At 39.8% G+C, this 21,838-nt stretch overlaps 1 protein-coding gene across 1 annotated transcript; it reads right to left on the reverse strand.

Moving 5' to 3' along the window:
* Nucleotides 1-2,167: 2,167 nt before the first annotated feature.
* On the reverse strand, nt 2,168-19,628 carry LOC117406749 (sodium/potassium-transporting ATPase subunit alpha-1). The gene is made up of 23 exons (XM_034922438.2): nt 19,453-19,628; nt 13,803-13,928; nt 13,344-13,403; nt 12,512-12,715; nt 12,293-12,406; nt 12,019-12,153; nt 11,812-11,929; nt 11,310-11,578; nt 9,492-9,690; nt 9,287-9,396; nt 8,671-8,805; nt 8,298-8,490; nt 8,022-8,197; nt 7,772-7,908; nt 6,058-6,208; nt 5,638-5,806; nt 5,397-5,551; nt 5,036-5,159; nt 3,531-3,676; nt 3,297-3,427; nt 3,022-3,123; nt 2,736-2,827; nt 2,168-2,390 (listed from the first exon to the last, which is right to left on the reverse strand). Exons 1-23 carry the CDS (start codon nt 19,462-19,464, stop codon nt 2,362-2,364), a joined length of 3,087 nt encoding a protein of 1,028 aa, XP_034778329.2. The 5' UTR covers nt 19,465-19,628; the 3' UTR covers nt 2,168-2,361.
* Between the last annotated feature and the right edge of the window lie 2,210 nt (nt 19,629-21,838).

Below are 21,838 nucleotides of genomic sequence, written 5' to 3' on the forward strand. Positions count from 1 at the left end.
AATTAAGAGCAAGATAAATACAATGACTTTGGTTCTAGCAAGTACAAGGATGACAAAATACGATTCAGTAACGAAGAAGATAACAGTGTCAGTGATAGTTACATCAGGATATAATTAAATACAAAATACTACAGATTAAATAACACGACAGATTACAGTAATCTAAAGTACAGGATTAAATGCAGTAAAATAGGGGGCAGATAAGAGCAAGTAAAGCGCATTTAGTGTCCATAGGGGGAAAAAAAGAGGAGTTCTACAGGTGCGGTCTGAAGTGGTGAGTCTTGAGGAGGTGCCAGAAGGTGGTCAAGGACTGGGCAGTCCTGACACCTGTAGGAAGGTCATTCCACCACAGCAGGGTGAGGGTGGAGAAGGAGCGGGCTCTGGAGGCAGGGGAGTGTAGAGGAGGTAGAGCCAGTCTTCTAGTGCAGGAGGAGCGGAGAGTTCGAGTGGGGGTGTAGGGACAGATGAGGGTCTGGAGGTAGCTGGGTGCAGACTGGTCAAGGCATCTGTAGGCTAGTACAAGAGTCTTGACCTGGATGCGAGTGAACGGGAGCCAGTGGAGTGAGCGGAGCAGTGGAGTTGCGTGGGAGAAGCGAGGCAGAGAGAATACCAGGCGAGCAGCGGAGTTCTGATGAGCTGGAGCGGACGGGTGGCTGACGCAGGGAGGCCAGTCAGGAGGGAGTTGTAGTAGTCTAGGCGGGAGAGTAACAGGGCCTGGACCAGGAGCTGGGTGGCGTAGTTGGTGAGGAAGGGTCGGATTCTTCGTATGTTGCTCAGGAAGAAATCGGCAATTGCGTGCCAGAGTGGAGATGTCCTGGGAATAAGAGAGGCAGGGGTCCAGGGTGACTCAGAGGTTCTTAGCTGAGGAGGAGGGAAAGAGTGTGGTAGATTCCAGAACAGAGATCAGAGGGGGGGGGGGGGGGGGGGGGGGGGAGAAGGAGGGAAAGAACAGGAGGTCAGATTTAGAGAGGTTGAATTTGAGGTGATGCGAGTGCATCCCGGAGGAGATAGCAGACAGACAGGTAGAGATACGGGAGGGGATGGTGGAGTCAGAGGTGGGGAAGGAGAGGAAAATCTGAGCATCAATCAGCATGGAAATGGTATGAGAAACCATAGGATGCGATGAGGGGGCCCAGGGAGCGGGTGTAGAGAGACAGAACAGGAGAGGACCCAAGACTGACCCTTGGGGGACTCCTGTTGAGAGAGGGCGAGGTGTGGGGTTACCTGGTAAGTGTGGTTGGAGAGGTAGGAGAACCAGACCAGAGCAGTGCCAGAGATTCCCAGGTCAGCAAGAGAAGATAGTAGAATAGAGTGATCGACAGTGTCAAAGGCAGCAGAGAGGTCGAAGAGAATTAGGACAGAGGAGAGAGAGTAGGTGTCTTGGACATGCATATTGAGATTAAATTATGTGTGAAATACAGAGGGGATAATAAAACATGGCCACAGCATGGTTTACTAGGGAATAACTATCATAAATTAGTTGTGTTGTTGCCCCTGATGTAACCTCCAGTTCAAAAAGTGTTGCGGGGAAAAAAAGGTATACACTGCAAAATCGAATAAATCTAAAACTGCTTTTGGTGTATCAGATATGAAGACAGTATTTCAAAGTGTGGCGTTTATTCTGATGAGACCCAAATCATATAACTGCTTGAAAATCACAAAGATGTTTTTGTATGGATTTACTTTCTGTGGGGATGGGGGAGGGGGAGGACTAACAGGAGTTCAGGTGGCAAGACACATATCTTGTCTATTACTGCAGTAGCACATGACTAGCGGTCAACTACAGGGGTGTTTGTGGAAGCAGCAAATGTTTGTGCAAATATTGTTGTATTGTGCTGTGGATACCACATGCCATGTACAGTAGCAGCTCATGTGACAAGGGGAGCCTATTCAGTTAGAGCATTCCAATTTTGCATCACATTAAAATGGTTGCATTATTTAAGTTTTGTACAGAACTGCATGTTGATTTAAATTTGCATAAAATGAAACAATTTTTAACCTGTGCAGGCTAGAGTACAGTTGTACCATCTAGGGGATTTGGAAGAGGATACATTGAAGTTATGGAATAAAATAGCTGAAAAGCAACCCTGGAGAAATCAGTAGCTTTACCAAACTTAAGATGACTCTTCCCCCTCCCCCCCCAGAAAGAAATAAAAAGGCACAAATGTGACTTCACTGAAAGTTTATTTTAAATTGCACATCCGTTAAAAACCATATAAAATTTGCACTACAAAACAAAGGCACATAAAAACGTCTTGGTTCTGTATCTTTCAGCAGTTTCAAGCATTCTATATAAAAACACATATCCAAAGATTGGAGGCTAAAGGACACGAGTGAAATGATGTGATGTAGAGCGATAGATTAGTAGTAGGTCTCCTTTTCCACCCAACCTAGAAAGAAAATAAATATATTGAGTAAACTTTCCAAAATCACCACACATTTATAGTAAAGGATTGTTGTGCCACAATTTCAAAACAGTATGCAAGCTACGACCTAAAAAATATGCAGTGCATACAATCTCCAAGATTCTGAAACATTCAATAGATTATGCTACAGAATGTCCTTAGCCAGTACCAGTTAGATAAGCAGTTATGGAGATCTATAAAGCATGAAGACACTTTCTTCTTGTAGCACCAATTCTGAACACAATGGAAGGTGTGATTACAGTGTATTTTTCCCAGCACACTAAGGATTTAACACACTAGACATGCAAAATATTAATTTTGTTGCCTTACCTCCTGGGCTGCGACGGATGATAAGCTTTCTGATTTCATCATAAACAAAGATAAGGAGAGAGTAGGGGAAGGCACAGAACCACCAGGTTGGTCTAAGGAGAACAAAATAAAATAATAATAAATAATAATAATAATAATAATAAATTTAAAATGCCTGGGTCAAATGAAAAATGGACCATATTTTGGAGCATGTCAAACAAAAAAAAAAAAAAAAAAAAAAAAAAAAAAATATATATATATATATATATATATATATATTTATTTATTTATTATCTCATTAACTTACTTCAGAGGGTACATTCTGAGAGCCACATCCATTCCTGGGCAGTAAGACAAGAAGGCAGCCAAAGCGGTTTCCTCAAACAGCCCAAAGATAAGAATTTTGTTCCTGTTAAATAAAATAAATACAAATAAAAAACCATCCACAGAGACTACGTTACAATACCAAACATCATATTCCTTTAAAACAGAGACCATGTTTTGTAATATTTACTTTTGTTCACAGTTTTAATGTAGTTGGTGCTCATGCCAAATCAATGTGTCACCAGTCTCAATACTTACTTCATTCCCTGCTGGAAGACAGAGTTTCTTCTAGTTTTACAGATGATCAAATCAGCCCACTGCACAACCACAATACTGACGAAGAAAGCAGTGTGGCAGGTAAACTCGACAATCTTTCTCTGTTCAAAGGTCTGTGGAAGGCAAGACCAGAGGGAGGTAAAGTTTAGTGTCAAACACTGCCATTTAATATTCTGTTCCTCACCGCCTCCCAATATTGTGTTGAGGCATACTGACCCACTGCTGTCCATAGCTGTCTTCCAAATCATTGAGGTTTCTGTCATCCCAGTCAATACGGATTCCCAGCAGTCTCATAGGCAGGAAACCATTCTCAGCAAGAATGACAAAATATGCAAAGAATCCTCCCAGAGCCTGGATCATACCTGAAGTGAGACAGTTACCTTTTAGGTAAGCTTTTTATCCCCACCCTCACAGATGGCTGCCTATACCCAGTGTGTAAATGGGATAAAGAAATGTGCCCCATCTTCACTACAGTCAATAATGTGACTTGTTACAGAAAGCTTAAAAACACTGAAGGATGGTGTCAGAGTTCATTGAGTTAACAATCCTACAAAAATCACACTTGTTTGAGGAAAAGCTGGCATACTGTGCAATATATACCGAGCATCATAAGAAACGTAATCACTATGACATTTTTTTGGAAAAAAGGGTATATAAAAATGGACACTGACAAAATGTTTTTGGTTTCTTTTTAATCACTCGGTCATTCATCCTTGACTATGACTGAGGCATATGCACTTAATCACCTAATTAGTGAGACAGTTGATTGGACGTTGAATCGGAGTGATTTCAGCTGTTGAATTGCAAGTTTGAATAAAAGCAATAAAGAAATCACAGAAAAACATGGAGGTTGCCCTAGGGCAGTGTACTGTGGCTCGCCGTCTTGGGTGCTCACAGCCAGCAATGGCGAGACGGTATAACCAGACACACTGTCAATGATAGGCCACGAATTGGGAGACCAAGACTCGCAACCCCTGCCCAAGATCGACAGATCATTTTGCAGCATCTTCGTGATCGTTTTCGCACTGCTAGGTCGAACAGCATCTGATACTGCAGGTCGTAACAATCCAGGCATCAGCAGTTCAACTATAAGAAGCCGGTTACACAGTCATCATCTACAGGCCAGGCGACCATTGAACAGGCAGATGCTTACCCAGGCACTACAAGAGGAATGGGCCAGGATTCCACAAGATAACATCCGAAACCTGGTTCAAAGCATGCGTTGCAGATGTACTGCTTGTATTGCTTCTAACAGTGGACACACATGCTACTAGCCTGCGACTTTCACAGCATCCCCCGTCCCCCCATAACTTCAGACAGTAAAAGGTCATTTTTCGATCACATCTAGTGCATTTTATCCAAATATGGAGCGACATGTTTCTTTTTGATGCTCAGTATAGTTAGCAATTGCCCATATAGTGCCACTCTCAAGCTTTCCTTGTTGCAAAATACAAAGACCTTATTCCTTCCATAAACATTTTAACAAGAGAGAAGCAACTGCAGTAGTTCCCTTGCGGCACTAGGAATTCAACTGCAAGGAAGACGCAACACTTAAATGAGCAATTCATTAAATGAGGATAAAAGTTCTAGACACCAGAAGGGATTGTTGTCACAAATCATACCAATATTTGTAGACTTACAAAGGCTAACAATTACAGAAGGAAAAGACTAACATATAAGCATTTCATGGTTATCTGAAACACTTAAGCTTTTCCACTTACCAATTTGTCCATAGGCCATACTGATCAGCCTTTCATTCACAAGCTTGTCTGTTTTGGGGTTTCGTGGCTGTCTCTTCATGATGTCACTTTCTGCTGCTTCATAAGCCAGGGAGATAGCAGGAACCTAGACATGAAAAGCCAAAAAGGACTTAAATATGCAAAGTTACATAGGTTTCACTGCAACCAGTAAAAACAGATGCACATCTCTTTATCAAAAGACAAACTAGATTAGAAAAATGTACCAAGATTTTCAACTTCACATTCAGCTCACCCTCCCTTAGAGCATAGATCATGAAACCATAGAAGAAGAATAAATAATAATAATAATAATAATAATAATAATAATAATAATAATACTCACCATGTCAGTACCCAAGTCAATACACAGGATGGTAACGGTTCCCAGAGGCAGAGGGATATTGGCCATAATGAAGAACAGGAATGGTGTGATTTCAGGGATGTTACTTGTCAGGGTGTAAGCAATTGACTTCTTCAGGTTATCAAAGATCAGACGACCTAGTAGAGGATGAATAAAGAGAGAGTCAGACATTGTTTTTTGTAAAATTGGGGGTGGGGGTTGTTTATAACATGGTCTGTCTTACCTTCCTCTACACCAGTCACAATGGAGGCAAAGTTATCATCCAGAAGGATCATGTCCGCAGCCTGTTTGGAGACATCAGATCCAGAAATACCCATAGCAACACCAATATCTGCTTTCTTCAGGGCAGGGGAATCATTCACGCCATCACCAGTCACAGCTACAATAGCACCCTGCAGACGTGAAGGAGGAGGAGAATGTCATGAGCATTTATTTTACATGAATACCAAAAAAATAAAACCCACACAAAAGCTATTTCTACATTAAACTTGAGGTATAAAAAGAGAAGGGTTTGTCCAGATTCTCATTTCATGAATTTGGGAAGTTCATATTTCCTAGCAGAGTGCCAATTTCAAGTATCATTCTAGGACTTTCCAACTATGGTGTACACAGCAAGACTATTATTAATAATCCAATACTGTACCTGTCGTTGACATCCCTCCACAATGATGAGTTTCTGTTGAGGAGAGGTCCTAGCAAACACTATCTCAGTGTGGTGCTTCAGCAGGTCATCCAGCTGGTCACTAGTCAGTTCCTTCAGGTCACCACCATGAATTACACAGGCCTTGGCATCTCTGCAAGTATTAGAAAGGACTGCATTTCACAGTGGTCTTTAACACCTCAACAAGCACAGTAAATCCGGCTACTTTAAAATGGAGAACAACTACAAAGATGCTTTAACCCTTTGTGGTCCATTGTCCATTATGCAACACCCAATGCCCCAGTGTGAAAAAGTAATCATCCCCTTAGACTCAATAACTGGTTACACCGCCTTTAGCAGCAATAACTGCAACCAAATGCTTCCTGTAGTTATTGATTGGTCTCTCACAGCGCCATGGAGGAATTTTGGCCCACTCCTCCATGCAGAACTGCTTCAACCTCAGTGACATTTGTGGGTTTGAGCATGAACTGCTCATTTCCGGTCCTGCCACATCTCAATGGGGTTTAGGTCTGGACTTTGACTAGGCCATTCCAAAACTTTAAAATTTCTTGTTCAACCATTCTGATGTAGACTTGCTTGTGTGTTTCGGCTCATTGTCTTGCTGCATGACCCAGCTGCGCTTCAGGTCACGGACGGATGGCCCAACAGTCTCCTGTAGAATTCTCTGATACAGAGCAGAATTCATGGTTCCTTCAATGATGGCAAGGCGTCCAGGTCCTGATGCAGCAAAGCATCTCCAAACCATGACACTACCACCACCACGCTTGACCGTTGGTATGAGGGTCTTCCTGTGGAATGCAGCGTTTCGTTTTCACCAGACATAACGGGGCCCATGTCGCCCAAAAAGTTCCACTTTTGACTCATCTGTCCATAGAACATTGTTCCAGAACTCTTGAAGATCGTCCAGGTGCTTTTTGACAAACTTGAGACGAGCATTCATGTTCTTCTTAGTGAGCTATGGTTTCCGCCTTGCTACTCTGCCATGAATCCCATTTTTGCCCAGTGTCTTTCTGATGGTGGTGTCATGAACACTGACCTTAGCTGAGGCGAGAGGCCTGCAGATCCCTGGATGTTGTTCATGGGTTCTTTGACTTCCTGGACGAAGTTACGCCTTGCTCTTGGAGAGATTTTGGCAGGACGGCCACTCCTGGGAAGATTCACTACTGTCCCAAACTTTCTCCATTTGGACAATATGGCTCCGACTGTGGTTCGGTGGAGCCCCAGAGCCTTAGAAATGGCTTTGTAACCCTTTCCAGACGGATAGGCATGAACAACTTTTTTTCCCCAGAGGTCTTCAGGAATTTCTTCTGTTCGTGGCATGATGTGCCTCTAGAACCTGTGTGCTGACAACTTCACTCTGATTGTAAGGGCCAAAGTTAGTCAGATTTATACTGGGCAGGGCTGGCCCAAATCAGGCCTGGTTGTTAACCAAAGTCCTCAAACAGCTGACCCTAATTATCCCTTTAATTGGGTTGAGTTAACTAAGGGGGGCAATAACTTTCACACCTGAAGATTGCATATTGGATTACCTTGCACACCAAACAAATGAAAGAAGCACCAAACTTTGGTGTCATTTTCTCTCAGACTCCCTCTATATACTACTACAACCATAAAAAAAATCTGACCAAATACAATGTGAAAAATGTGCAAATATATATATATTTTTATTTAAACAACTTTGTACCAGATTTCATACCTAGGGTTGACTTCTCCGATTGGAATGTTCAAGCGAGCTGCAATATCCTCAACAGTTTCATTTCCTTCAGAGATGATTCCCACACCCTTTGCAATGGCCTTGGCTGTAATAGGGTGGTCACCAGTAACCATAATAACCTGTAGAAGGAAAAATAAATAAATTGAGAAGTGCATATTTGGTAATGAGACTGGACGACAAAGTATGGCTACGAATAACATTTCTTATAAAGTCTTAATACAATATAAATTACCTTGATGCCAGCGCTTCTGCACTTGCCAACAGCATCGGGTACTGCAGCACGAGGAGGATCGATCATGGCCATCAGACCAACAAAGCACAGCTTCTCAGTAGGGAAGTTCAACTCGTCTACATCAAACTTGAATCCTTCAGGAAACTGGTCGTCAGGAAGCGGCATATGACAGAATCCTACAAGGAAGATATGGGGAGGGGGTCACTTTCACACAACATCAAGTGCAATCCGAAAGACTTCAATAAAGCTGCCATTTTGTTAATGCAAGTTTCTTACCAAGAACTCTCTCTCCCAGTCCTCCCAGCTCAAGGTAAGCATTTTGGAAAGCATCCTTCATCTCATCATCTAGTGGCTGCTCTTTGCCTTGAATCAAGATGGTGGCGCAGCGATCAAGAATCCTTTCTGGGGCACCCTTCATCACCAGCAGGTAGCGAGATTCACTGGGGTTTGCATTCCGGTGGATGGAGAGCTGAGGACAAGGACAGAGGTGTTAATTCTGCAAGTGACAGTTATAAAGCACTTTTATACTATGCAGTATAGTCCATTCTTTCCAGAAAATGTGATCAAGTAAAATTGTTGGTGCTTTTCAGAGAATTCCAGTCTCAGCGTGGTGCTTCAGAACCACACAGAACCATTCCCTCATATTTACCTGGTACTTGTTGGTTGAGTTGAAGGGGATCTCTTCAATTTTGGGGTTCTTGTCTCTCATGGCCTTCACTGACCCACAGCACAGCTCAATACATTTCAGCAGGGCAGATTCTGAAGCATCACCAGCGACTTCTCTCTACAGATTTATAAAAAACACACATTTGAGAAAGAACAAAAAGAAACCACCTGTGAGAATTTAATTCTGGCCTTGCCAATGACAACCAGAATCAACCATTTCCTGCAGCTGAATTCTCAACCACTGGTATTTAGAGCAATAACATACAGTGTAGCATCCCTTCGGGTTTAAAATTGTAAAGGTTTAAGGCTTTTAAAAGTCTGGTTTCCAGTCAAGCACCTCAAGGGAGCACAAATAGCTACAATTATGAAGTCATGAAAGTTGTTTGTCAGGAGATTTGTTTCAATAGCTTCTGCAAAAGACCCATTGCTGTCAATGACGTTCAGTCATATTTAAAGAATTGGTTATACCAGAGCATTTGGAAAAGTACCATTACATACTAAAGACTCGCCATTTCAGTTATTAAAAGCAAGTGTCAGAATTTCAGAAGAAAAACAAAAACACACAACACTTCAAGCAGCTCTTTTAAAAACAATCCTACCTTAAGAATTGGTACAGACTCCTGTGCAGCCTGGAATACAGCCCGGTTGCAGAGTCCTGCAACTCGAGCAAGGGCAACCCAAGTGGAAGAGCTCTTATCAAAGGTAGCACCTGTAAAGAGGATATTAGAATATGACGACATAAGCATATACTGAGGGAAAACAAATGCAGTCAAGAGAGGAACGAACAAGAAGTGGATCTCTTACCACTCTGGTTCTCAGTGGTGTCTGCTTCGTGGATCTGGTTGTCAAACCACATGTGAGCAACAGTCATTCTGTTTTGTGTCAGGGTGCCAGTCTTATCAGAGCAGATGGTGGAGGTGGATCCCAGAGTTTCTACAGCTTCCAGGTTCTTTACCAGGCAATTCTTACGAGCCATTCGCTTAGCTGTGAGTGTGAGGCAGACCTAAAGGTAGAGGCAGAAGAGATGGGGAAACACACACCAATTTATTATTTATTTTTTTACACACACACACTATAACTATATATACACTGTATATAATATATATATATATATATATTATATATATATATATATATATTATATATATAATATATATAGGACAAAAAAAAAAATGGAAAAACCAATGCAAGTCACTTAACCCTTTGCGGTCCATTGTCGGACCTGGTCCGACATTGCAATTATTCCTATCCGGTCCATCAAAAAAAACGCAAAAAACGGGTTTCTAGTCCTTTTTTCTCCGGAAAAAGCCAAGAAAGCCATTCAATGGCCGAGTGGGAGCGACAGGAGCCGAGACAAGCCGATTGAAAAAAAATAAATAAAACACGCCTTCTCATGAATAGTCATACAAGCCCCTGACATTACATAGGGGCGGTCATAAGGAAACAAGCTGAATGGTACTGTATCAGCGCACAGAGACTATCACGGACATTTGCAAAGCTTTTTTGAGATGGTATAGTAATAAAATAATGACTTGGATTGCATTATTGAGGAGTTTGGTGATAAAACGAGTGATCAGGAGATGACTGATCGGTATGTACGACTATTATTATGATTTATTTATTAGCATATGTGAAAGCGGTAGCGAACAAAAGGGTGGGGCGGGGCTGGAGATGCCTATTGAGTGCTTTGTTGATATGTAGGGCCTTTTAAACCCGTTTGACTGAGAAAAAAAAACAAAAAACACTTAGAACAGCGCGTCTACAATTAACTGCACGTGTGAAAACAAATTGGACCTGATGCCCCTGACGCGCACTTAATAAATGGACTGCAAAGGGTTAATAGGGCGTTGGACCACTATGGTATCCCACTCTGTGGAGTTCTCGGTGGACCGTTTGACGAAACTGCCTGCTCGCACCACAGGTTGCAGTCAATTGATCTGCAGTTGCTCGCCTGTTTTGCCTTGCACATCGAATTAATGCACGGATATCACAATCCTGGAGTATGCACTTCCGCCCACTGTTGCCCTTTGCTGATGATGTCTTTCCCTCAGAGTTCCATGCCGACATCACCTTAGACACCGTTGCTCATGAAACATCAAGTTGAGCTGTCTTGGTCACTGGTGCTCCTGCCAAACGCGCCCCAACAATCACCCCTCTTTCAAAGTCACTGAGGTCTCCTCTTGCAACCATCCTAGCCATAATTATAGGCAACCAGGCCTGTCTAGCAATTTTATACATGACCCTAAGCATGCTGGGATGTTATTTGCTTAATTAACACATGAGCCACACCTGTGTGGAAGCCCTTGCTTTCAATATACTTGGTGTCCCTCATTTACCCAGGTGTTTCCATTGTAACTGGTGCATCCACTTAACTTTACGAAAGGATGAGCAATAGCACCCAAATAAATGGTAAAAGTTAATGCAATACAAAGATGAATCAGCTAAGTCTCCACCCTCTTGCATCTTCCTCAAAAAGAAACAGTCATTCGGTATCAGTACACTGCAATACGATTTTTATAGTACACTCAGTTCACTTTTTTTTGCAATATTCCTCATAGATTCAAGTGGGTGGCTGTGTATTTGCTTCTCTAAAAGTCAAGGAAATGAATCTCCCTTCCATACCGTGACAGTAGCCAGAAGACCTTCTGGCACGTTGGCAACAATAATTCCAATAAGGAAGATGACAGCCTCCAGCCAGCTGTATCCAAGGATCAGGGAGAGGATGAAGAAGGAAATACCGAGGAAGACCGCCACTCCAGTGATGATATGGATGAAGTGTTCAATCTCTCTGGAGATGGGAGTCTGGCCAACCTCCAAGCCAGAGGCTAGAGTGGCAATGCGTCCCATCACAGTGTGGTCACCAGTGTTAATGACAATACCACGAGCAGTACCTAAAAGAAATGAGTGTTCAATTAGAACTAGAGGTGTGACTGGATAGAGTGTAAAACACACACACAAAAAAAAGTCAAGCCCTCCATGGATTTATTATTTTTATTCCTTTGTTACTTCACAGATTTTAAACTTCCTCCAGAGGACTCGGAATAAGGATGCCATCATGCAAGATCAACAACATTTCACCCACCAAAAAGAAAAGTAACCCCCTAGCCTATTAATAGCTCTGTACCTTCTACACAGTTTGTAGAGAAGAAGACAATGTTCCTCGTCTCAAGTGGATTTTCATTGGAGAAGTCAGGTGTCCTGGTCTGAGGCTCAGATTCACCAGTCAGGGAAGAATTATCAACCTACAGAATACAAATATAGAAAAAGCATAAGCATCACCCCACGCCCCCAAATTCAGAGATATGCTTATCACCCTTTACTTCAAACCTACCTTGCAGCCATTAGCAGAGATGATTCTCAAGTCAGCTGGGATCCTGTCTCCTCCCTTCACTTCCACTAGGTCTCCAACCACAACTTCCTCAGCATTAATACTGTTCTTCTCACCATCACGGATAACTAGGGCTTGCTGGAGAGAGAGAGAGAGGGAAAAGATTTGTTTAACAATTAAAAAGCTGTTAACCCCATTTAAATGAACGGTACCTAGTTTTAACAACTGACATGTATAAACAATATTTTTTTTTTTTTTATTGGGAGTGTTGCAGTACCTGAGGAACCATGTTCTTAAAGGATTCCATGATCTTAGAACTCTTGGCTTCTTGGTAGTAAGAGAAACAGCCAGTGATGATGACAACAGCAGCAAGCACAACACCCAGATACAACTGTGGAGAGAAACAGACAGACATCGTATCTATCGCCCATTAATTAACTAGTTAGTACTACAAACAAGTTTCCATACAGGCTACAAACCTTATTTGGCTACTTACATTATCAGCGACAGGTTCATCATCCAAAGCAGCCTGAATTCCGTATGCCAAAAAACAGAGAACGGCTCCTGTCCACAGCAACATGGAGAAGCCTCCAAACATCTGCTTGCAGAACTTCACCCATTCTGGGGTTGTAGGGGGAGGAGTCAGGCAATTGGGACCATCACGAAGCAGGATCTCTGCAGCACGGGCAACTGTTAAACCCTGCAGAAGGTAAATTGGGAATTATGAACAAAAATAGTCTAAATAACACCGGTCTATAGGGACCACTCTGAAGCTGCTTGAGTGTGTGTGTGTACAATTATATATTATATCTCTATATCTATATCTATATATATATATCTATATATATCTATATATAATTACACACACCCATTCCCCAATTAAAAATTGCCTGTTAACAGATGAAAGGATTGCCTGCAGTTTTTGCCAGTGGGACTTAAAGGCCCCCAGAATTTAACCAGTACCTGGTTACTCACCGTTTCTACGGAACAAAGTAATTTACCCTGAAGCCCTACACTAAAATCAAGAGATTGCTTTACATAATTGAGATACGTCATACAAGAACAAATAAACTATCTTAAAGACCACACTTTGCAATATATGCATATTTAACAGATAGGGCTCGGAACATTACGGAACCGTAATAAAGTATAATTGTATCATTACAGGATAAAATGAACAGTTTAGGAAATGTAATCTTAAATATTCCTGCAACCAACCAGATTTCAGGCCACAGTCAATTTAGGGGTTAACAGTACTCATGGACACAGACTATCCCCTATCCCCCATCCCTGATAGAACTCGAAACAGTGCAGTTGGTGAAACGTACCCGACTGAGGTCTGTACCATACTTCTGATGCAGTTCATCCAAAGTGAGTTTATGGTCATCCTACAATGGAAATAAAGATTGAAATGGGAAGTTTACAAACACATGGTAATACCTCAGAGCTTTCATCTACCAACCAGGAAGCTCCATGCAGGGCACTATCACATGGTAGATGACCTCATAACTTAGGTAAAATTCTAACAAAACACTGCAAAATTACAGATTTAAAATGTTTACTTCAATAAAGTCCATGTTTATCACTTTCTAATCATGATAAACCCAGATTATTGGGCATCACCTTGGCATCTGACCTCGCCAGCGCCATGCAGTCTTACCTTCCTGACAGTCAATACGAGACAGTAATGCTCTCTATGCAGGGCTCCATGGCTGTATTGTTCAACAGCTCCTGTTTAGTTGGGAATCTACACTTTGCTTCTCATTAAAATACAGACAAGTCTTTACCAAATCTACTTCTTTCTTCAGCTCATCTAGATCTCTATCCTTCTCCTTCTTCCCCTTCTTCCCCCTCTTGTCCTTTTTTCCACCCTGCTCTGATGTTGCAGCCAACTCATATTGATCACGTCCTTCCTGCGGAGAGAAATATTTTTCAAACCAAGTAGAACAAACACTTTACACTGCATTCTATAGTAATTATTATTTATTTGGAGATGAAGGCTGAATTGTTAGACAGGTTGAACAGGAACTACTTAACTGGATATTAGTTTTTGGTTACTGTCCATTAACAGCTTGTCCACCATGGACATTAGAGCACCGCATTAGTTCCTCAAGCATGTTAAACCGCCACATACTAAGAAAGGTCAACAGTTCAAACTAAACAGAGTCGGAAAGTACAAAGGCAGCCCAACTTTCTTTTGAAGACACCAAATTACTGAAGTATTTGTGGCTTTATAACCAGGGGTCTACCTAAATTGGATTTTGCGGAAATCAAGAAATTTAGGGGTCACCACGAAATTCACCTGTTAGGGGCCCAATGCATACCAGACTAGTACGGAGAGGGAAAAAAAGAGAAACCTAATTGAAAAGAACTACTGCACACCTTCTGTAGATAGGCTTTTTTTATTTTTTATTCCTTCGCTGTCCTGTGTGCATTGCACTTACAGAAAAAAAAAAATTCTTGGACAAACATTTAAACAAAAATTACTCCAAAGCAGTTAACTTTCTTGTTTACTGTTCAAATGACAACAGTGTTTTTATCAGACTATCGGTGCATCTGTACTGGCTTTTCTGTGACCTGTACAGTAGAGACTGTGTAGGAGGTGGGACAAAGTCAATGCTGCATTGTTTTGATTTAAGTTGCTAAAATCTGGTTTTCAGCACTGGAGGTAAAATACCAAAAATGGACGACAAAGCAAAAAAAAGCAAAGTATATTTCGGCTGAGGATCGTGTCAAGACATTTCCCAAAGAAAAACCATGCAGATGGAGGGAATTGTTTTGCACATCTTGTAATGAGACTTGAGAAAATAGGATTAATCGCTACTTGGCTTCAGTATCAAACATTAAAACAAAATGCTACTACAGAGGCTGCGAAACAGAACGTAAAACAAATAACAGCTTTAAAAAAAAAAAAAAAAAAAAAATTCTTCAAATTCAGTGCAGACAAAAAGTATTCCTCGCTTCAAATAACCTGCTGCTTAATTTTTAAACACAGTTAGAACTTTAGACCTGAATAGGCATGTTTTCTTTCTTCTGACTGTACTAATAAAATTAATTCCTGACAAATAACATGACAACGAAAGTGCTGCATATATTGCCTTTATTAAAGAATGCCAGGTGCCCTTAGGCAACCGAGTTTTGGGACGGATTCTAAATCTGTATAACTTGGCAATGCTTTGCCTTACACTTCCAACCAATTCAGTGGATGCAGACGTGCAGTCTCAATGTATGTGCAAGTCCACACCAGACAGAGAATGTCGGCAGCAACTGCTGAGGGATGTTGCATGCTTGCCTTCACAAATGACAGCACTGTTTTAGTAAGGAAGCAAGTACCACAATTTTTAGGCATTTATAGTGCTCACAATATTATTTAATGTTTAAACAGGTCCACGAAATTCCTAATTTTATTCCATAACCTACTCACGAAAAATACGTAAATTTACTGCAATTTAATTACTCCTATTTATAACCAATTCATTCAATGTTAAGCCATTTTGACAAAACACTTTTATTTGTTTCACTTTGTCAGAAAAACAATGGGAACAAAAAATACCCTACCACTAACTATGTACTACCAAGAGCAATCTTTACCTTCTGCCTCTTATCAAATACTGCCACTTATGCAAGCAGCTGGGGAAAATAACACAGCACACTTCAGGATTACTTGAATGCTACAAGGTAACTTTTACTGAAATGAACAGAGGCACGACAGCAACTCGTATTACCTGTACAAAACAAAACCCCCTTTTGACTCTGAAACTGTATCCACAGCAGTTCTGTACTGCTGGGACCAGCAAATGCTAGTGAATCAAGAGGTCCCAAAGGGATTAGAAAATTAAGTGTTTACCCTCATGCCAACATACAGCATATTGCGTGTGTGCATAAACACCAACACTGATTTAAGAGACAATGAAATCCAGTGTAAATGCTTAGACTACAGTCTTGTCCTACCTTAGAACATGGGAGAAACCGTGCCAAACTACAGGACACTCAGTGTACAAAAATATTAGATTGTAGCACTGTTTGCACTCTTTATAAAAAATCCTGGTCATAAAAATGATATGTTGTGTACAAACCTTGTCGGCTTACAAAATTTTTTCAATATTTTTATTCAAATTGGGTTCTATATTTTCCTGAACAGCAACAGTGTTCAAACTGCCCAGCAGGTTTAGAACAGGATGTCAGACTGACAGACTGGAAATGAACTGAAGACAGGTATTTCTATTGCTTAATGGTTTAAAATAAACTCCAGCATTGTATGACTGAACAATGGCACAATGAAGTCCTACTATGATCTGCCATCAGATCCCTGATTATAAAATGAAGTTATCCAATATTTAACAATTGGAAATGTTCTATCCCCACCGCTTCCTGTCATGCAATACTTTGCACTTCATCCTTTAACAGCTTTGTATATTTGAGTGTGCAAGTACATGCACTTTTCCTCTATTCAAGTTTGGACTTTTTTTTTAAGTTAACCAGCTAGATTAGTTGCAGTCTATGTGAGCATTTACAATATAGTCAGTCTGTTTAGAACACACTGGTACAGATATTTTGTTCTTTGAATAATGTTGCAGCTAACTACCAAATTTGTATAATTTACAAAGCAGAATTTAAAACAAGCAAGTTAACCTGTAGTATTTGTTCAAGTCAATTATTCCACTGTACACAATCAGCTGGTTTACCAACAAATGTACTGCACTGTGAAATAGGTTAGGTTGAATTGTGAAGTTCATATGGCTTCCTCCCTGTCATTCTGCAATTACAAGAAATAAAGTGAAGTACTAAACCCTGAAGAGTGGCATGGTTTCTCTGGTCTACTGGTTTATGTCAAATGTTAAAACTAGACAGCTAGAATATTTGGGCATATATCCAAACAAGACAATACTGTATCAGTGCTATTCCTTGTTTGACCTAAACTCAAGGTAACTTTTTCACACACATGCTGGGCTTGATGTGAGGTTTCAATTCACAGTGAAGTCTTATAGAACAGCCCACAATCATAACTGCCTTGAATGTCTTCAATGAACATGAAGTAGAAATTGTTCTGGAACAAGACCGTTTAATAGTTGGCAGCATGATGAACTGTGGAAGGAGTATTAGGATTTTTTTGTATAGACTTTGACTCCTCTATAGACTTTGACGCATGTAAGCTTTAGAGATTTCCCACATTCATGTTTCACAGTCAGATCAGATGGTTATTTTGAACAGCAGAGCACTCTCTCCAAGGACATCAGATAAACTCAACTGTATCAGTGAAACCGCTTACATTTTAAACTGACCTTTGAATCAATAACTACCCACACATTGCTCTGAGAAATGCAACAATTTAATAAAAATACAAGTTGTGAAACTTTGTAACTCACAGCCTAGCCAACACTGCCCATCATCAACAGCAACCTATTCAACTGCTCCCCTTTCATTTCAGTGAGTCCATGAATAGCAACAGTGTGTGGTGTTCCTCTCCCAAGGCTGGCAGCAGGAGCAGGAGCAGGAATACATTCCTAGCACCACTGAAATGTATCTGTCTATTAGAGCTCTAGGGATTTTGAATTAAAGAGTGCTTGTTTTTGTATGATGTAAACAAAGATATTTGCACTCATGTACTGCTGTGAAATGAGTACATCATTTACAGTTACATTTCACAGTATAAAGTTCAGAATAGACATAGCATACCAAGAAATACAACATAAAATGGATTGATAAATCAGAATGCACACTACATTTTAGATGCATTTGTGCAACTGCAAATATATTAACTGTGCGCTTCAATGAGGATTTTAACCTTTGCAACACTGCATACCACGGAAGTACCGAATCCCAAGGACAAAGCCATCTTCCCCTCAAGATACCAAGCCTGTCAACCAGCCAATTTGGGTTTAAAGCTAAATGCCTTGCAACTCAATTTTCAATGAAGAAAAAAAAGTCACCTGATCTAGAGCAGAAGCCAGTTATGTGAAAAGCTTAGACAAAAGCTGTGTCCAGACTACCACCCATCTGACCACAGTATAACTTTAATCAATCCATCTAGTGGTCTGTTTCTTGTCATTTCCATGGCAACAAATAGAAAATAGAAAAAAAAAAACTGTCCTCCATAAAAATGTGCAATAGCTGCACTGACGGCAACAGTACCTTCTACAAACATGACAGTATAGTCTGGTATTTAATCAATCATTTTTTTGTGAAAGAGGAACATACAGGTATTTACTCCCGTGAAACCCAAAGAGACACATGTACCCGATTGGACTTTTTGGAAAAGCTCTTACAGTCAGTTTGTCTGTTCAGACTTACACTGATTTTGTGAAAACTAGCTCTAATCGATTTGAGCAGACTGATCCGAATCTTGGTTCGTTTTTTCTAGTGTTTTCTCTCAATTTCATGAAGAAAAACAGAACTGACATCTTGGGGCACAGTAATTTATTTTTTACTCAGCTTGTGGTATAGAATTATACTCAGTGGTAATAGGAAGAACACACACACCTTTACAGTAATTTGTTGTAATCCAGTTAACAGAGGTTCTTTGTCGACTCCCTCGCATTGGTGATCTTCAGACCACCACTCTACTCGCTTGCCATTTCATGCTCAATTCGACCCAGTACATTTCCGCGAGATAATTACTTAACTTTACATCATGACTGGATTACATCACTGCACCATGCCAGATAATACCTTATCTTTTAACATAAACTAAACAAATATTACAACATGTGGTATTCTCTGTACTAAAATTAACGTTTATAGTCGCCTTCTCCTTGGTAAATACTGTATGTGCCGCTCTCAGGAACTGCGTTTCCAGGTCACATTCACTTTACGTTTCTCGCGGAATAATTCAGTCTTACTCGGGCAGTGTCACGGCATCGATCTTTTTCTGTAAATATAGGCCATACGGCGCAAGCGTGAAAGGAAATTACACATTTACAAGACATCTGACTTGTACAGTTTTTCTAAACAAACTTCCTGGATGTCCGAGAAACGTTAAATAACTTAACTAATCATTTTTTACTTTAAAACACATTAATGTATTTTATCCAATAAGCGGCTTGTAAATAGAAGTCGTCGTTATTCGGGAAAAAAGAAAATACCACTAACTCTGCGTTAAGAAATGCATGAAAACCATCATTAACAATGCCACCCGCTGCATCAAGTGACCACTTTTAAATTCAAATGGTAAAACACTGAAGTCAAACGTGGGTACGATTAGCTACATATCTCCGTCACTTTACAAAACTTTCACTGTAAAGACAATTATAACTTGACCAGGGTTTGCTCGCACATAACTATGTATTAAATACTAATCCACAAACTAGAACTAAAAAACTGAAAACATTAGATAACAACCACCTGTATGCATGATTATTATTATTTTATTATTATTATTTTTTTGCTGTTTTGCATTTCTTAAGATTTAGCCTTTAATCAAAACTGTATTTCACTTACCCCTTTGCCCATGTTTACTATTTGTGTATCTTCTTAACCAAATTCCAGGGAATTGTTGTTATTTTTTTTTTTAATAATAAATAAATTGTGAAATTTAGATTAAAAACCAATGTGCTGTTCTCTTTCCTACACGTGCCACCAACCGGACGCCCACGCCGCCTTGATTATCTTCTGTGTTCAACATACTTGTATAAATACTCCTTTGAAAGTGACGTTGCTTATACGACAGTGTAGAAGAAGGCGGAGCCATTTTTTCTCGAGTGGATTATTATTACATTTGATGAATTTCAGTGCTAGTATTTGGCATAATCTGAATGTCTTTGATGTAGTGATTAAAACCATTCTGAATTATATTTTCAACTACAAATAATATGTTATTTTAATAACCAACCAGTTTAGTTTCCAATCTGCCTTGCTGTCAATATTGTGGTGATTCAGAAGGTTTTGCCCTTGCCTGTGTTTGACCTTGAAATGAAAGTGAAATGAGATTTTTGGCAATCCAAGCACTGTTCAAAACATAGAAAGCACACTGTAGTGTCCCAGCTGTATACTGAAAGATCATGGGTTCAAAGTTCCATCTGATCTTATTAATTTTTATTAATTTCAGCAATTGCCAGCAACTTCAGAAGTTCAAACAAAAACTCATGATTTTGCTTTTGATCTTTTGAAAAACGTTTTGGGAATCCTTCCAAGTCTATTCTGTGGTGTTCCATACTGTACTGTATAGTGCAATACAAATTATTGTGTAAGTACTCAATACTCTGGGAGTACTCAATGGCACTCGTGTTGCATAGTCAGTACATATTATAATTTCCAGTATCAGTCTTTACATTAACCAAGGATGGCTTTTTGGTGAAAGATTGGTTATGGAATGTTTTGGCATTCACGAGTGTTTCATTGCCTGCAGTGTCAGTATTTACACTGTTAATTATCAGCTGGGGAGGTTAGGATTTTCCACTCTTCCATCCCAATAAATGAAACAGAAAAAAAAATAGCATGAACATTTTGCAGTCAACCAAATAATTCAAATTTGTTAACATTATAGATATTTAAAAATCCTCACTACAAAGCTTCCAAGAGTAGTTTAATGTCTTTTTAAAATCAAAGAAAGTTTGGTATTCATTCAGATCTTACCTAGATTGTTATTGTTCTTGAACAATAGCCTGGAAAAGTTTCATTAATATCAAAACCGTTATTAGTCCGTTCATCTTTATTTAATTGTTTGCTGCCCTCTACAGGAATACAATGGTTTGGAAATGTACATACCTCCACCATCAACATCTTTTTGCTTATCAATCATTTCTAAATGTGATGAAACTATCTCTGAAGCTGCATATCTTGCAATATTGAAATGAAAACTGGGCATGGTCTAGTGCTGTTGTATAGTAAGTCTGATATATGCATATTAATGCCATTCATATCTAAACTAAGGTTTCTGTAAGTGCATGTTATGTGTGCTCTATAAAGTGTAGATTTTAAAATGTATGTTTAAAATCTGTCTGGAACTAAAACCTGCACCGTGCCTCTTGGGCAGTTGAGTATGTTATTTATTTATTTATTTATTTATTTATTTACAATTCACATGACCATATTTTCTAAAACATGTGCCATTGAATTTATTCAGTCTTTGTTGGGCCGTTCATGAATCCATTAGCTTGATTAAACTTATAACTACAAATGTGCTGGTAAATCTGCATAAAAAAGGAACCACAGTGTATACAATATTTATAGACAACCTCAGGCTCTTGAAATTACAATTGAGCAACCTCACAAAATGTAGAAAGGAGACTCAATGTACCCTCCATGGCATGATGAATACAGCACAGTGTACACAGTGTATAATACTCTATGGGCAATTGTATTGGTGTGCCAACAATCCATATGGAATATGGCTGTCACAAATGATCAGTTTCATTTATCATTAAACCATTTATAGTAAATTAGATTCTATTTATTTTTGTTATTACAGGTAGACATGTTTCCTTGCTCAGAAATGCATTATTGTTCTAATTGTAATATCACAGGTGGCCTGTGGTATAAATTATTAACCTAGATACATTCCCCAGTTTAATTTGCCCTTTTGGACAGGTTTAGAATCAAAAGCTGAATTATGAATACAGTTGTTTGAAATGGTAATTATATTGCCTGCTTTGATACTGGAGAGGGCCCTTTCATCAATTAAACAATATGAGTTGATGAATTTGGTATGAGGGAAAACAAACAACTCTCATTTATGACGTCTGTTCAATTACGCAAAAAAAGAAACATTTTCAGTTCTGAATCCAATCGAGTATCTAATTTAGGTTGTTGGTGAAGAGGTTTGTGAAATATTGACAGCTTTGAAGTACGAGCAGTGAACCGGAAAGAGAGGCTTCAGACAATCCAC

This window comes from Acipenser ruthenus, chromosome 8, assembly GCF_902713425.1.
Source record: "Acipenser ruthenus chromosome 8, fAciRut3.2 maternal haplotype, whole genome shotgun sequence".
In the NCBI taxonomy this organism is placed as follows: Eukaryota; Metazoa; Chordata; class Actinopteri; order Acipenseriformes; family Acipenseridae; genus Acipenser; species Acipenser ruthenus.